Source organism: Cyanidioschyzon merolae, chromosome 17 (genome assembly GCF_000091205.1).
Source record: "Cyanidioschyzon merolae strain 10D DNA, chromosome 17, complete genome".
In the NCBI taxonomy this organism is placed as follows: domain Eukaryota; phylum Rhodophyta; class Bangiophyceae; order Cyanidiales; family Cyanidiaceae; genus Cyanidioschyzon; species Cyanidioschyzon merolae.
The window spans coordinates 333,342-348,963 of record NC_010143.1 but is presented as its reverse complement, the minus strand read 5'-3'; the positions used below and the strand labels follow the sequence as shown (position 1 = coordinate 348,963).

The following is a 15,622-nucleotide window of genomic DNA, read 5'->3' as shown; positions in this document are numbered from 1 at the left end:
GATCGGAAACGTCCGAGTTACGCCCACAGTCGTGACTTCTCCTCCCGCGCCTGCCATCTTCGCTGAAGCGGAAGCGAACGAGTATGGGGATAGAAGAACACGCAAGCGAGCGAGCGAGCGACCGGAGACGAAGGGAGTCGCAGATGGCTGACCCGCATCGTCGCAAGTGGATGGAACCTGCGCGCACAATACTCATGAGCTGGCACGGCACCTCGAGTCGCGTGATGCTCGTCGGCAGCTTCGATGGGAAGCGTACGCGAAAAACGAAGAGCGTGCGAGGGAGCGGATTCCGAGTACTCGAATCGAGCAGCGAGCGTTTACGCGCCCAGCAGTGAGGGTGCTTGCCGCGGGGATCGCCCAGCCCGAGCCTGTGATCGCAGGGTATGGCGCTGGGCACAGAAACTGAAGAGCGCATGAAGCGGAGCGCTCTGCACCCGTCGAGGGCGTGTACCGAGCGACACTGCAAGCAGGCATGCGCCACAGGGCGGCACTCGGAGCAAGACGTGCGATGGACGTATGGCGGCACCGGACAACGGGCAAGTGTCCTCGCTGCGAAGGGTGCACCGGAGTTGTGGACAAAAAGGATGAAAATGCTAAAAGAAGCGCAGATCACAACTTCCGCCTTTGCATGAAGTACGTCGATGAGGGCTGGAAGCAGGAAACTCTGGGTTCGAATGAACGCAGCCATCGGCATCCTTCGCCTGCTGACATCGAAGCTGGAGGGCTAGGAGACGCCAGCGTATTGAAAGTCGGAGATACGGGAAAGGAGAAGGAAGCGGTCGCGGTGCAAACTGCAATGACTTGTGCTGATGGTCGTGCAAAATAGGTCCAGAATATAGTGCGAGTACGTCCGTGTGCGAGGATCTCCTCCATCTGAAATTAATATAGGTCTAAGACGATCTGCGTGGGCCATATTAATGGTTTTTAAACGGCTAAGCGCCTTACAGGAGGATGGCCACATGCGCTTCAATTCTTTGCGAGAGTTTCATGAGTTACTTTTGAAAATAAATAACAATGATTCGTGAAACAGTTCAAAACATTTCCGTAGCAATCAACAACAAAGCATTGGTAATTTCGGACAGGGGTCTGATTGGAGAACCCTCTCCGCCTGATAGCGATGCTTCGCTTTCACAATGAGTTCTCCGAGGCTTTGAAAAGCAGCAATATGGGAGGCATATGTCCTGATAACAAACTTATGTAGTAAGAGATGGATAACGTCGTACGCCACAAGCGTATCGAGTCTCACCGCAACACGCGCTTGGCCGCCACGTTCCTTCAAGAGATCGTCAACAAAAAGCTTGCATTCTGAAGCATAGCATTCGTCATTCCTCGCACTGCGGAAACTGCGCGGTGCACTTTCTGCGTTAACCAAAACAGCTCCATTCCAGCAGGCTCTCGAAGGCCAAAAATCTGTCCGCCACTCAGTTGCATCTTTATTGCGTATTCTGGAACCAGTTTTCCCGGTGAAGAAGACAGATGCCCACCGCGATGGGATCAATCCAGAGGCATCCCGAGTAACCCAACGGTCATAAAACCCTCGATAGACGTCCACTGCGCAGAGCATGTCAAAGTTCTGCCGGATTCCGTCTAGCACCATCTTATGAACATCCGATGGTTCGAAGACAACATCGTTAAAAAATAATATATACCGTCCAGAACAATTTTGCATTTCCGCCAGAACCTCATGGATAAGATTCAGCAAACGGCTGCGAACAACTGCTATTCTCGACACGCGTTCCGTTGCCGTGGGGGGTGTCTTGTCTGCAAGGATCCTCGTGAACGGTGTTCCTCGCCGGGACTGATTCCACTGGGAAACTCGAACGTCGGTACCATCCCTCGAGTTGTCTTCGTAGATGCACAGGCCTGTGGAAAACCCAGCGGCTTGTAGCATTCCCTCTAAGTCAGAGAGGAGCGTGTGAAACAGGTCTACCGTTCCTACGTTGTTGAAAACATTTGCCGCCAAGACTACGCAATTTTTCTCAGCAACAATAGAAGCAGAAAGACTTCCGTATAAAATTAAAATCAAGGAAAGATAGCGAAAGGTAATAGGTTTGGCTAGTACCCTAACAAATACCATATTCTGGCTACAAACTTACAGAACGCTTAATTTAGAGGAACTGAATTTTCCACAGCGATGTTCCCAGGATCAGCCATGCTTCAGGCAGTGATCCTTAGCAAGGTATGAGAAGCTTTCGAGAGCCTAGATACTTGCAATATTTCTGCATCTCATTATCAGATACTCCCCGAGTTCAGTACAGCCTAGACGAGAGTCGCTTACCAAGTAACCGCGCATTTCGAAATTGTGAGCATGTTCTGTAAAAATTCTCAAGAGCTTTTTAAACAGTAGGTGATGCGCATATGCTGAGAAATTTTTCATCAATCCAGTGGTAATTCATAGACTTCACACGTTATCATGATTTGTATCTTCAAGCAGAGTTATTCACGCGACCTGGAACCCACAGACGAACAAGTTTCAGATTAGCGAAAGGGTGCAGATATGCACTTATGTGATGAATCGATCTACTTTTTGGTATACGGCAATCTCGAATAGTTTTCATGCACGAGTTTTTAAGTCAAGCGTACGGACGTATGAGTTCGGGGTTTCGGGTTAGGCAGCCTTTTTTGTTATCAATCGTTTTGAGGCAAAGCTTTCAATTTTCCCTCCAATTCTGAAAAAGTATAGAATGCTTTCAAGGTTTCTCGGGCGATTCGAGCTTGCCAGAGGTGATCATTGTATGGAATGCGCTCATGCAGGAGTGATTTGGAACTGGTCCCACGTAATTTACTCGGTCGAACACTCTAGTCTTTCAGCCTCTTCCGTCCGTCATTAACTTCAGCCTTTGCGAGCAGTTTCTGCGTATGTTTCCTTTCCTTTTCCCGTACCTCCGGCTTTAAGTGTGCCGGTACCTCACTTCCATCCAGCTCCGTTCGAAGCAGTCGAAGGATGGTAATAGTGGCCTTAGGGTCCCGAGTTCATTGCCTACGGTTGCTTTCTACGCATTTCATGCACAGACGGTAGTTGCGGCCTGCGCGTCACTTCCCATTTTTATTTTCTATGCATACAGCCTACGTGTGCCCTTCGCTGCGGTGAGACTCGGCCCGGTTCAGTTGTTCACATATTTCTACAATGTCCCGTCCTCCGCGGGCACCCCTGTGGCTCGAGGTAGCTTGCTATATCGCTCAGTATATGCCTTTGACCCGTACAGAGGTCTTGTATCGATGCCCTCCTCGGTTTTTCGCGCGCGGTGCCGTATCCTACGATCATGGGCTTCTTCTGGACGGTTTTCTCAGCGAAAATGCTGAAGGCTGCATGCACGTGCGAACCTTGTTCCATTTGATAAAAGATTTCTTGTATGCGTGAATGCCCTTGATGGTGCACGCACCGGTAGGTTAATCCCGCATGGAGAAGTCTAGAAATTCCGATCCGAGTGCGCTTCCTCTGTGGAGAGCGGTGACGCAGACGCCACAGGGAGCGATCGTTGTCATGACTGAAGACGGAGTCCAAAAACATTCTCCAAGCGAACAGACGACTCAAGAGCCACTCGGAGCGCATCCCTAGAAGGTACCATGCTCCTGCAGAGTCTTATTTAATCGACGGCCGCTAAAAGAGGTAGACCAGTTCGTCGAACAAAATCGACTGTTGAACTTGGCAAGTTAGGTCAACTTTCTGAACGACTTTGTGAACATGTCGTTCATGGACGACGTAGAGCCTATTTTCTCGTCAATTCATAGGCACGAATTACCGCGACAATGAGTTGCCTTGAAGCAGAGAGATCCGCAACATGAAGAACGCGGGATATGAAAATGTTACAAGAAAAGAAAGGAAAATACCATGGGTGTGGCAGTATTAATTGGAAACGGTGCCGGCCATTGTACGAACGCTCGTTCCACGGCACCGCGAATCATCCTGATTCCGGTGATGCGTTTAACTCCGGCAGCGAAACGTCGATGTAAACTTTCCGAAAATACGACCAAGCACCCTGAACTAAGAATGAAACAGTCAAGCCTTATTGCGACACCTGAGAGAGTCGAGGCTGAACGACTGAAAACCTGGGGGAAGATCATAGCACAAGTATAGAGCAAACCATTCAGTGGTGCACTTAAAGCTGACACTGAAGTACAAAGAAGTGCTGTGGTCGCAGCATCCGCCTGCATCGCAATATGCCTGCCATAGCCTCTCATCAAGGTGAATTAGCGTCTGTGTACGATGAAACTGTGGTTTCCTGCGGTCAGCGGCTGCAGAAAACATCCTGAAGATACACCACTAAAATGAAGCCATGGAAATGGCACGGTCATGATTGAGACTCTGCATTTGATCTGAGATACCACGCGTGAATTGAATGCTTTGCTCTCTTCTGCTACAAAATCATAAACGGCCTCGCTCTACGCCGAATATTTGATGTCTAGTGTCGAAAACTACTCTGGTTCGCAAAACTGGAAAGATAGGGCTTAGCTAGAATCGTCGGGGCTCTGGACATGCATTTTTTGGGCAGCAAAAATTGAAGAGAATAGAATGAATCAAAACAGATACTCCTGAATCTGTAGCTTATTTCTGAATCGTGCAGTTTTCATTTCTAATGAACTTCTATTCTAGGAGAGCTATGAAAGGGTCTTCATCTCAAGCGCAACAACATCCAACAATAATGGGTGCACAGAAGGATGAAAACGAGCGACCTACGGCAGAATAAACACATTTTCATTGATTCTTCGAGCTTGATCTCATTTCTACTTGTTAAGAATAATCGATCCCCGATTTGCTGCACTGCAAATTTTCGCAAAATCTTGTCCCAGCCAGCAAACCTTCGGTCGTCTTCTGAAACTGTGTTAATGGTTGAAAGAATACGACGTTCTCAACAACCTCTGACCCATTGAAGTGGCTCGCTTGATACAACGGAGCAGAGTCAGACAGTTTTTTTGGGTTTGAACCAATAAATATGAAATGGCATTCGGGCAGCAATGGAACGCACGACAAGAGACAACTGGTCTTTTTAGACAGCCCCAGCTAGAACGGGCCAGGCGAAATTGAACACGCCAACCCCAAAAGAGTTAGAATATGTTAAAAGTAGAACGACGTCTACTAAGTGATCAAAGAATTGCCGTATCGCAGAGAATATTCAGCATAGAACAGTTAGCTTCCAAGCAGTAAATCAAAACTCAATCCGCTGCGCCGATTTAGGTTGCGCGCAATAAGCGGTTTCGGTGTTGAAAATTCAATTTTCTATAGAAGTAAAATGCATCACGCGCAGAACGTTCAGTGCACAATTTGTAGAACAACCAGATCTTTCCCGGTACCCGTTATTTAAACAATTCGGTTATAGAGTAGGATTAGCGATTATTTGCGGGCGTTGTAAAAATATTCCGGAAAAATGTCAGTTTTGCGAGCAAAGCTTTTTTGTCTTCGAAGGTGACGCAGACAGTGACTAGAAGACGTTACTGTCCGAACGCGAATAGAAATGCACGAGTTTTTACGCGGTAGGAATATGAATTCCTTCCTCCCACACAGCATATTGATGATGTATAGAAGAGATCTCTCCATACTATTATCCCGTGCACAGTAACCATATGCGCAAGCATTAAGTGCACCACTGAATGGTTTGCTCTATACTTGTGCTATGATCTTCCCCCAGGTTTTCAGTCGTTCAGCCTCGACTCTCTCAGGTGTCGCAATAAGGCTTGACTGTTTCATTCTTAGTTCAGGGTGCTTGGTCGTATTTTCGGAAAGTTTACATCGACGTTTCGCTGCCGGAGTTAAACGCATCACCGGAATCAGGATGATTCGCGGTGCCGTGGAACGAGCGTTCGTACAATGGCCGGCACCGTTTCCAATTAATACTGCCACACCCATGGTATTTTCCTTTCTTTTCTTGTAACATTTTCATATCCCGCGTTCTTCATGTTGCGGATCTCTCTGCTTCAAGGCAACTCATTGTCGCGGTAATTCGTGCCTATGAATTGACGAGAAAATAGGCTCTACGTCGTCCATGAACGACATGTTCACAAAGTCGTTCAGAAAGTTGACCTAACTTGCCAAGTTCAACAGTCGATTTTGTTCGACGAACTGGTCTACCTCTTTTAGCGGCCGTCGATTAAATAAGACTCTGCAGGAGCATGGTACCTTCTAGGGATGCGCTCCGAGTGGCTCTTGAGTCGTCTGTTCGCTTGGAGAATGTTTTTGGACTCCGTCTTCAGTCATGACAACGATCGCTCCCTGTGGCGTCTGCGTCACCGCTCTCCACAGAGGAAGCGCACTCGGATCGGAATTTCTAGACTTCTCCATGCGGGATTAACCTACCGGTGCGTGCACCATCAAGGGCATTCACGCATACAAGAAATCTTTTATCAAATGGAACAAGGTTCGCACGTGCATGCAGCCTTCAGCATGTTCGCTGAGAAAACCGTCCAGAAGAAGCCCATGATCGTAGGATACGGCACCGCGCGCGAAAAACCGAGGAGGGCATCGATACAAGACCTCTGTACGGGTCAAAGGCATATACTGAGCGATATAGCAAGCTACCTCGAGCCACAGGGGTGCCCGCGGAGGACGGGACATTGTAGAAATATGTGAACAACTGAACCGGGCCGAGTCTCACCGCAGCGAAGGGCACACGTAGGCTGTATGCATAGAAAATAAAAATGGGAAGTGACGCGCAGGCCGCAACTACCGTCTGTGCATGAAATGCGTAGAAAGCAACCGTAGGCAATGAACTCGGGACCCTAAGGCCACTATTACCATCCTTCGACTGCTTCGAACGGAGCTGGATGGAAGTGAGGTACCGGCACACTTAAAGCCGGAGGTACGGGAAAAGGAAAGGAAACATACGCAGAAACTGCTCGCAAAGGCTGAAGTTAATGACGGACGGAAGAGGCTGAAAGACTAGAGTGTTCGACCGAGTAAATTACGTGGGACCAGTTCCAAATCACTCCTGCATGGGCGCAGTTAGCGATCCATACAACGCGATTTCGAAAACGGCAGTCCCTCGATAAAAGGCGTGCGTGCACAGCTGGTTTCCCTTGCTTTACTGGAGACGGGTTTAGCTGACCATGGACGAGGAGCTGAGCCTGCAAAGCAGATTGAAGAGAAAGATTGAAGGCTTCGATCGGAAGTTTTCAAGAAAGAGAAAGAGCCGTGGGAGCCCGTACGCCTTTCCTCAAACTGATTTGAAGACGTGGGAGGCTGCGGAGTTTCTTTCAAACGACGTAGACTCTCTGGGCGTGATCATAGGACCGCTTTTAAAAAGCAACAACCAGAAGGTTAAGTCGATGAAGTCTGGTGCTGAGACCAGTCTTTCCGCAGATGCAGTTGACGAAGATGTGGCCCCACAAGAGGGGACGGCTACCAAGCTGTCGAGTGCGCGGGAAAAGGGAAAAACCTGGACCCAAAATGAGATTGATAGTCTCGTTTCGCAACTGAGCAGCATTCTTAACCGAGTTTCGGACACGAATCTGGACCTCACTTGCAGCAAACTTTACAAGTATTTTTCTGAGATTCGTCATGACCCCCTTGGGTTCGTCCATTTGAGAGACATATTTTGTACAGTTCTTTGTTCTGCTCGCATGGGGCGCACGTTTGAAAATTCGGTTGCTATGGAAAACCCAAAAGGGCAGCATGAAGGCGTATCAACATTTAACTGTGCAGCTTTGTGTGCTGTTCTGATTTATCTTCACTGCACCGTCGACGCTAGTTTCGTCAACTGCTTTTTCGTGAAAGTCACAGAGAGGCTCCAAAATGTTGGAGCATCCGGAAGATTAGACTTGCAAAATTTGCTTGATGCTTTAACGCCGCTATGCCATCTGTTTCTGGGCGGAATGATTGAATGGGAAGTCGTATTTGAACTTGCCAAGTCATCCGTGCTCAACAGCGGAAACGCAGTCGGTCTCGTTGGTATGCTTCATGTCACGAAGCTCTGTGGTTTGCATCTTCGTAATTCTTTTCCCGAAAAGTTTGCGGCATTCGAGGCTCAACTAAGAAGTATCTGTAGGAACATGCATGAGACTACCTCGTGTGGATGCGAAAGAAGCAGCCACTTCAGAGAGTTTCATGAAGGCTGCACAGTTTACATGATAGAAACAGTTATTGCGGACGTCGTACGCGAAAGTCGATCACAAGAGCTGAGCGCTCAGAGCGCTCTGGAACCTGTGCCCGAAGCTTTACTGTGGGTTCATGCCAAACTAGGATCATCTTTCGTTTACGAAAAACGCATTAGAGCAAACGCGACTATTTCAAAACGCCCCGAAGTTTGTGATGATGCGAGCAAGGAGAGCCTAGTAACTGATGGCGGGATCCTTTGGGAGAATTCTAGCCTCACCAGAAGGGCTTCGTCGAAGGGTACGTCAGGAGCTACTGAGCTCTTGGAATCCAAGGATCGAATCTCTTCTTTACTGGATAGGAATCGTATCTGGAGCGCGACTGGCAGATCAGTTGTTGAGATTTTGGCCTCCTCTGTGAATTTCATAGAAGCCGCTTCAAGAATTTACAAGTTACTAAGCCGTAGTTCACGAAGCGCTTCGCTGTATCAGGCTTTAGAAGCTATTCTCCAGTGTTATCTGAATGAAAAGAAGACGAACGAGTTTTACGGCCATCTTCTGATTGAACTTTGCTCCTTTTATGGAAGAAAAGCTCTTTCTCCTCTCCGCCAAGTGCTACGAAACACGTGTCCTACTGCGGAACGATCTGTGGATACTTCAGTTGTGGCAGAGCCTACAAAAATCGAAAAACGTGTGCGACTTCTAGTGACATTTCTCAACTCACATGGTCTGAGCGACGAGAAACTTTTTCGTGATCCCAAGCCTATGAATAGCAGAAAATAGTTGTACCGCCATAAACCACGCCAGATTTGGCATTGTGGAACTTACTTGTATGTTAGTTTTTTCGAATGAGAATGTGGGCCCGAACGTGCATGTGAATGTGCCTCCGGGGTCTCTGTATTAACAAACATGAGCGATTTTGCATACAATGTTCCAGCTAAGTAGGTGTCCCGCGATCAAGAAAAAGGTTTTGAGGCCGCGTTAGAACAAGGAGCACATCGAAGAAGAGGAGGTATCCATCGACAGCATAGAGTACATGAAGCGTACTACGCAAATTTCGCCCGAAACTTCGGAGACACTCATGAACCGCTGGGGGAACGAAAAGCGAACGACGCTAAAGAGAGATGCGACAGGCAGGGAACAGATAGAAACAGAACGCTCACATAAAGTCGAGGAGGCGTGGTGTCCTCGTTCGAGACCGATGGCCTGGCAGCATCCACCGCTATCAGTCGTGAGCGCCCTACATGCCTCAAGGCCCCATCAGAGCTCCAACGCACCCCTGCTCAGAACAGGAAACACGGCGACGATGAGCAGCAAGCTGTACAGATGCGTGGCCTCGTGAACCTGCAATCCAGTGCACTCAGCAACGGCAGGAGCCCAAGGAGAGCGAAGCGTTGCACCAGCGCCTCCGTGAGACCCGAGGCGAAGCCCGACGCCCATGTGGAAACCGACACCCCGTCCCGGGGCACGGGATCGGAAACGTCCGAGTTACGCCCACAGTCGTGACTTCTCCTCCCGCGCCTGCCATCTTCGCTGAAGCGGAAGCGAACGAGTATGGGGATAGAAGAACACGCAAGCGAGCGAGCGAGCGACCGGAGACGAAGGGAGTCGCAGATGGCTGACCCGCATCGTCGCAAGTGGATGGAACCTGCGCGCACAATACTCATGAGCTGGCACGGCACCTCGAGTCGCGTGATGCTCGTCGGCAGCTTCGATGGGAAGCGTACGCGAAAAACGAAGAGCGTGCGAGGGAGCGGATTCCGAGTACTCGAATCGAGCAGCGAGCGTTTACGCGCCCAGCAGTGAGGGTGCTTGCCGCGGGGATCGCCCAGCCCGAGCCTGTGATCGCAGGGTATGGCGCTGGGCACAGAAACTGAAGAGCGCATGGAGCGGAGCGCTCTGCACCCGTCGAGGGCGTGTACCGAGCGACACTGCAAGCAGGCATGCGCCACAGGGCGGCACTCGGAGCAAGACGTGCGATGGACGTATGGCGGCACCGGACAACGGGCAAGTGTCCTCGCTGCGAAGGGTGCACCGGAGTTGTGGACAAAAAGGATGAAAATGCTAAAAGAAGCGCAGATCACAACTTCCGCCTTTGCATGAAGTACGTCGATGAGGGCTGGAAGCAGGAAACTCTGGGTTCGAATGAACGCAGCCATCGGCATCCTTCGCCTGCTGACATCGAAGCTGGAGGGCTAGGAGACGCCAGCGTATTGAAAGTCGGAGATACGGGAAAGGAGAAGGAAGCGGTCGCGGTGCAAACTGCAATGACTTGTGCTGATGGTCGTGCAAAATAGGTCCAGAATATAGTGCGAGTACGTCCGACTTTCCTCACGGGGTCTATTCTATCTTTGACTGATATAGGCGGAAGCTGCGCGCCCGCTGCAGCATCGGCGAGGTTGCTGGCTCGAGCGCACCCACCGATTTTGTGGTGACGCGCGACGCCTCGGAAGGCACGATCGCTTTTCGAGCGTCGAGCTCACAGCAGCGGCGTGCAGGCGCAGAGCTCCCGCGATCGGCAACAGCTCCATGTGCGCTGTAAAATGCCCGGAGATTCTCGCTAGAAGCCCTCGGGTTGTGTGGTGATCGTTCTTTCTCGACAGAGGCAACTGTTGGATAATGTACGCTTTCGTGAGTTTCGCTCCACTTGTTCAGCGCGCCAATACGGTATCCAAGGCAACTGGCACCAGCGCTATCCGTTCGAGACATGCTTCGGGTTATGCTACTCTAAAAATGGAGCAGTCGCCGGCGCTACCGTTCCTTTCGAAACCGCCTAACCTGTCGCCTGATATGCCGGGATATCGTGGTTTTGACCCGCTTCGCTTCTCTGATGCGTTCGACGTTAACTGGCTTCAAGAGGGCGAGATTAAGAACGGGCGCGTCGCAATGCTCGCTTGCCTGCACTTCTTCGTAACCGAGTTTTACCAGTTTCCGTTCTTCGCGGGGGCTCCTAAACTCGCTGGACCAGCCCATGACTATTTCGTCAAGTCTGGGGCCATGATTCAGATCTTAGCATTCATCGGGTTTCTTGAGTTCCTGCTCCACCGTGGCAAGGTGCTCTATTCCGATATGGAATGGAAAGGGCGGAAGCCTGGTGAGCTGGGCTTCAATCCCCTCAACTTGCCGAACGACAAGGCCATGCGGGATCGGGAAGTGAATAACGGGCGACTTGCCATGCTCGGCTTTGCGGGCATCATCCATGGTGAGTTCTTGAACGGGAAGATGCCTTTCGAGCAGATAACGAACTTTCAACCATTACAGTGAAGGGGCAAAGGGACTGTAAGAGACGTACGCTTCGGAGGATTTTAGAAGCTTGGGGAATAGTATTTGACGGTGGTAAAAGATGAGATAATTCTGCCATGCCATCTTCGAGATGATGCTTCATATATTCTTCCTTTAGAATGCTCGCAGATTCTGCTGCCCTTGCTCGTACGGCCATTTTCTCCTAAATGCCAGATGGCGAACTGCACCTCGTCAAGGCATCCAAGCCGCTCTTTAAGCATGCCTTCTGGACATCGCGTCCACGAAATAAGTCTCATGCGGTGTCAACTTTCGCGGAGGTGATCTGCTTCGTCCAATAGCATGAAAAGTATTCGAATAAGTGGCGAGCTCAGGTACTGATCCGAAGGTCCTGAAACCGAGTCGCACGTGGGAACGGATGGCTGCAACGCGTAGAAAACAGTCACCATTGTTCCATTGTTTGGGTTTTGCACGCACAAAGCCGACCGCCGCATCATAACTAACAGAAGAAATTCTGATCAATTCGCGATATCGAATGCTTAGGCGAAGCACTCGAGCTGTAAATTGTATATGGACTGCCTTATTTGCTCTTCTGTACGGCAAGTGATCCATCAATATAGTTGATCAGCTGAATAAAATCCGTAGCAGCCCAGGGCCGGCGCCATATTGGACCGTATTCGCTAAGCGAACCCCTATCACATCCGTCTCTTAGTCGCACAAATCGCACCTTCCGCTTCGTAGACTTCTTTGCCAAGATTCTGAACAGCGATACGATAGGTTCCGGTGCTCCAAGGACGTATGCAGCATGCAAGCGGTTCGGGTAGTGCTCATTACATATTCGGAAGGCGCCTATAAGCTCCGATGCGGAGACACCGCCGGCGTATTTTGTAGGGACAGGGCTGTCTTCGGAAGGGGTGCATTGCGTGCAAGCTTCCCGGGTGCATTCTCTCTGAACGCTCCCCCATTCCACGATCCAGACCCATCGATCCCGATTTTGCACCTTGCGGTCAGATTCTACCCGTTTCATACCCCGAAACATTGAACGGTATATCCTTTGCCAGACACCTGGAGTGGCTGATGCGCTTGGCGCATCCTTGCGCAGCACATCAGGCTCCATAGAGTTACGAATGATGCTTTCACCAACTTCAAGCATGAAAATTAAAAGTCTCAAGCTGAAACCAGGTACGAACCGGACGATGAAAACCGGTCGTGACTGCGAATCAAACCCACCGAAAGAAACGACACCTTTTCTGAGCTCCTCAGTAAACTCAGTGACAGTAAGCTCATGGACAGAATTTTGGATCCTCCACTTAATGGTAGCGGCTAAATATTTCGCCGCGAGAGCAGGGCAAGAGCCGTACGAGTCAAGATAGCGCATGATTGTTAGGTCAGAGCACCATTGTGAGCTGTTCGCGGCCTCAGCGTGCAGTCCTTGCTGACCGAGAAGCTTCCTCACTCTAACAACTCTGCTCGCCTCAAGTGCTTGCCGTTGTTGTGGGTTCAGCACAGAGCTCAGTTTCCTACAGCCTTTGCAAGCGCACAGAAACTCAGGTGTGCCCCCGGTGCCGGTGTGTCCAACCGTGCTGCCTAAGCGAAAAGCTCTGTCTTGCGCGGCCCTCCTCTGAGCCCTCACAACCTGTTTTGCGAGATGGAACTGCAAGCAACGAGCCATCCAGTTCTGGCCAACGAAATGAAGTATGACTGTGATGGAATTCAAAAACGCCGCGAGGCACACGAATACCAGCACGAGAGCTTGTCTTTGCCAAAAGGATCCTCCATCCCCCACATGGTTGAAAAGCTCCCGCAGAAGAAAACAATTTTGAGCTCCGTACTGCGGCATATTAAAAGTTGTGCATATTCGATAGCTGCCTTCCCCAGGAAAGCTTTGGCACAGAACTATGTTCGTTGAGCAAATTGCTGTTGTTTGTTCCTATTCAAACGCGTCGCATAGACGCCGGCGCGAGATCAACGTGTGCCCCGAGTGCACTCAACAGCGTGTCCGTTTGCCGCCGCCGGGCAAGCAGCTCAGCGGGCCCGCTGGCCGTCACAGCGATGCATCGCCGGAGTCGGCACCCGGGTCGGAGTGAAGTAGAACACGGAGCTGCTGCCTGTGTTCCTCGATTTCGATTTTTCACCCGAACTCATTTTCAGATGCAGGACCCGAGTATTCATAGTCCAGCAATGAGGGCCTCAGGACTCATGCATCGTTCTAGGATTCTCGGTCGACTCTTCAAAGTGGCTCCCTCGACTTTGCACCGAAGGGATTCGTTACATCACCAGCATCAAGGTGATTCGAGATATCCTCACATACCGTTGCCTAAAATAGCCGATATCATGATGCAATTCGTACAAGGAAGCCTGAACTCTTTTCCTTTAGTTACGCGTTGCACGCTCAAGTCAGGCATTCTGCACGCTTCCGATCTCCATGTTTCAAGGCTACTCGTGGGCGCACCAGGCCGCTACGCTCGGTTGACGACGCAAAAGTTGGAAGTTTTCGTGCGAATACTTCTTCAAGAGCTCATACCGAAAGTATGTTCAAATCCTCACCTCATATAATCGATTCCGTTTGAAACACAAAATATTCTCGCTTTCCAACCATCAACGAAACCACATCCCAAATAAGCAGTGCGCTACATCTCACGGGATACGATCTCGGAAACTCCCTCCTTCGCTGTTTGTATGAGGTATTCTACGGCACCACTGTCGGCAAGGGATACTTCGAAATGCACCCGCACCCGCCGGATATCAGATTCCGCGTCCGCAAACATGCGCTTCTTTGCAGCATGCGTCAGTGGCGCGCTTACCTCCTGCCTAGGACCGTGTACGTCCAGTGCATCGGGGTCCCTGAGAAACCGAACAACTTCGTAGATGCACCGTTGGCATCGATGGCCTTTCATGCCGTCACTGTCTCGAAGCGTAGTCGGGACACACCTCACCTGCACTGTGCTTTCATCGACGTCGCGGGCACTTTGGCTCCATAGCCGAACGACGTTGCGCATTTCGAGGCCAGCATTCGCTTCGCGACCCAAATCAGCCTGGATAACTCAAAGGTGTATATGGGCGGAAAACTACGCCGCGCGACCCTGGATCATGCCAGCATTCATTCCCATGGCGCGTGAAGGATTCGATGACGTGGATACGTGCGGATGACGACTCAGATACCAGCCTGGACGGCATGGACGAGCTCTTCATGACGGGCGCTTCGCCGACTTGAATATGCTGGGCGGATATACAGAGCGCGTGAGCCTCCGTTGAGTATCCTGGAAGACGAACATGTCGAGGAGACTATAGACCTGCAGCCTGCGAGTGCCTACCCGAGCGAGTGAAACAGCCTCTGCACCTCGGGAACTGTTCCAGAGCCCCTGAATGGAATGGATTTTCGCCTTGCTGTAAACGCATTTATAGGTCGCTCGTACGCGCGCCCCGGTTCGCGGCTTTTTCGCCTCGCTGCGAAGTGGGCGCCCACGCACGAGGGATTAGGGCATGGAAACGTCCTATGGAGGCCAAGGAGCACATCGAAGAAGAGGAGGTATCCATCGACAGCATAGAGTACATGAAGCGTACTACGCAAATTTCGCCCGAAACTTCGGAGACACTCATGAACCGCTGGGGGAACGAAAAGCGAACGACGCTAAAGAGAGATGCGACAGGCAGGGAACAGATAGAAACAGAACGCTCACATAAAGTCGAGGAGGCGTGGTGTCCTCGTTCGAGACCGATGGCCTGGCAGCATCCACCGCTATCAGTCGTGAGCGCCCTACATGCCTCAAGGCCCCATCAGAGCTCCAACGCACCCCTGCTCAGAACAGGAAACACGGCGACGATGAGCAGCAAGCTGTACAGATGCGTGGCCTCGTGAACCTGCAATCCAGTGCACTTAGCAACGGCAGGAGCCCAAGGAGAGCGAAGCGTTGCACCAGCGCCTCCGTGAGACCCGAGGCGAAGCCCGACGCCCATGTGGAAACCGACACCCCGTCCCGGGGCACGGGATCGGAAACGTCCGAGTTACGCCCACAGTCGTGACTTCTCCTCCCGCGCCTGCCATCTTCGCTGAAGCGGAAGCGAACGAGTATGGGGATAGAAGAACACGCAAGCGAGCGAGCGAGCGACCGGAGACGAAGGGAGTCGCAGATGGCTGACCCGCATCGTCGCAAGTGGATGGAACCTGCGCGCACAATACTCATGAGCTGGCACGGCACCTCGAGTCGCGTGATGCTCGTCGGCAGCTTCGATGGGAAGCGTACGCGAAAAACGAAGAGCGTGCGAGGGAGCGGATTCCGAGTACTCGAATCGAGCAGCGAGCGTTTACGCGCCCAGCAGTGAGGGTGCTTGCCGCGGGGATCGCCCAGCCCGAGCC

The 15,622-nt window shown here is 51.0% G+C and overlaps 4 protein-coding genes and 1 non-coding gene across 5 annotated transcripts, besides 2 other annotated features; 3 read left to right on the top strand and 2 right to left on the bottom strand.

Annotated features, from left to right (window-relative positions):
- Positions 1 to 1,051: 1,051 nt before the first annotated feature.
- Positions 1,052 to 2,077, bottom strand: CYME_CMQ146C (hypothetical protein; the record flags this gene model as incomplete). The annotated part of the gene is made up of 1 exon (XM_005538029.1): positions 1,052 to 2,077. The coding sequence occupies one exon, from the start codon at positions 2,075 to 2,077 to the stop codon at positions 1,052 to 1,054; it is 1,026 nt and encodes a 341-aa protein (XP_005538086.1).
- Positions 1,529 to 3,326: a sequence feature (possible transcribed region).
- Positions 3,327 to 7,041: 3,715 nt separating this feature from the next.
- Positions 7,042 to 8,808, top strand: CYME_CMQ144C (hypothetical protein; the record flags this gene model as incomplete). Its single annotated transcript, XM_005538028.1, has 1 exon — positions 7,042 to 8,808. One exon carries the CDS (start codon positions 7,042 to 7,044, stop codon positions 8,806 to 8,808), a length of 1,767 nt encoding a protein of 588 aa, XP_005538085.1.
- A 140-nt stretch (positions 8,809 to 8,948) lies between these two features.
- CYME_CMQ143T lies at positions 8,949 to 10,605 on the top strand. Its single transcript, XR_002461554.1, has one exon. It is a non-coding gene; the product is annotated as a hypothetical transcript (transcript).
- Positions 10,606 to 10,644: 39 nt separating this feature from the next.
- CYME_CMQ142C (similar to light harvesting protein) lies at positions 10,645 to 11,289 on the top strand (the record flags this gene model as incomplete). Its single annotated transcript, XM_005538027.1, has 1 exon — positions 10,645 to 11,289. One exon carries the CDS (start codon positions 10,645 to 10,647, stop codon positions 11,287 to 11,289), a length of 645 nt encoding a protein of 214 aa, XP_005538084.1.
- Positions 11,290 to 11,845: 556 nt separating this feature from the next.
- CYME_CMQ141C (hypothetical protein, conserved) lies at positions 11,846 to 13,105 on the bottom strand (the record flags this gene model as incomplete). The annotated part of the gene is made up of 1 exon (XM_005538026.1): positions 11,846 to 13,105. One exon carries the CDS (start codon positions 13,103 to 13,105, stop codon positions 11,846 to 11,848), a length of 1,260 nt encoding a protein of 419 aa, XP_005538083.1.
- Positions 12,544 to 15,498: a sequence feature (possible transcribed region).
- Between the last annotated feature and the right edge of the window lie 124 nt (positions 15,499 to 15,622).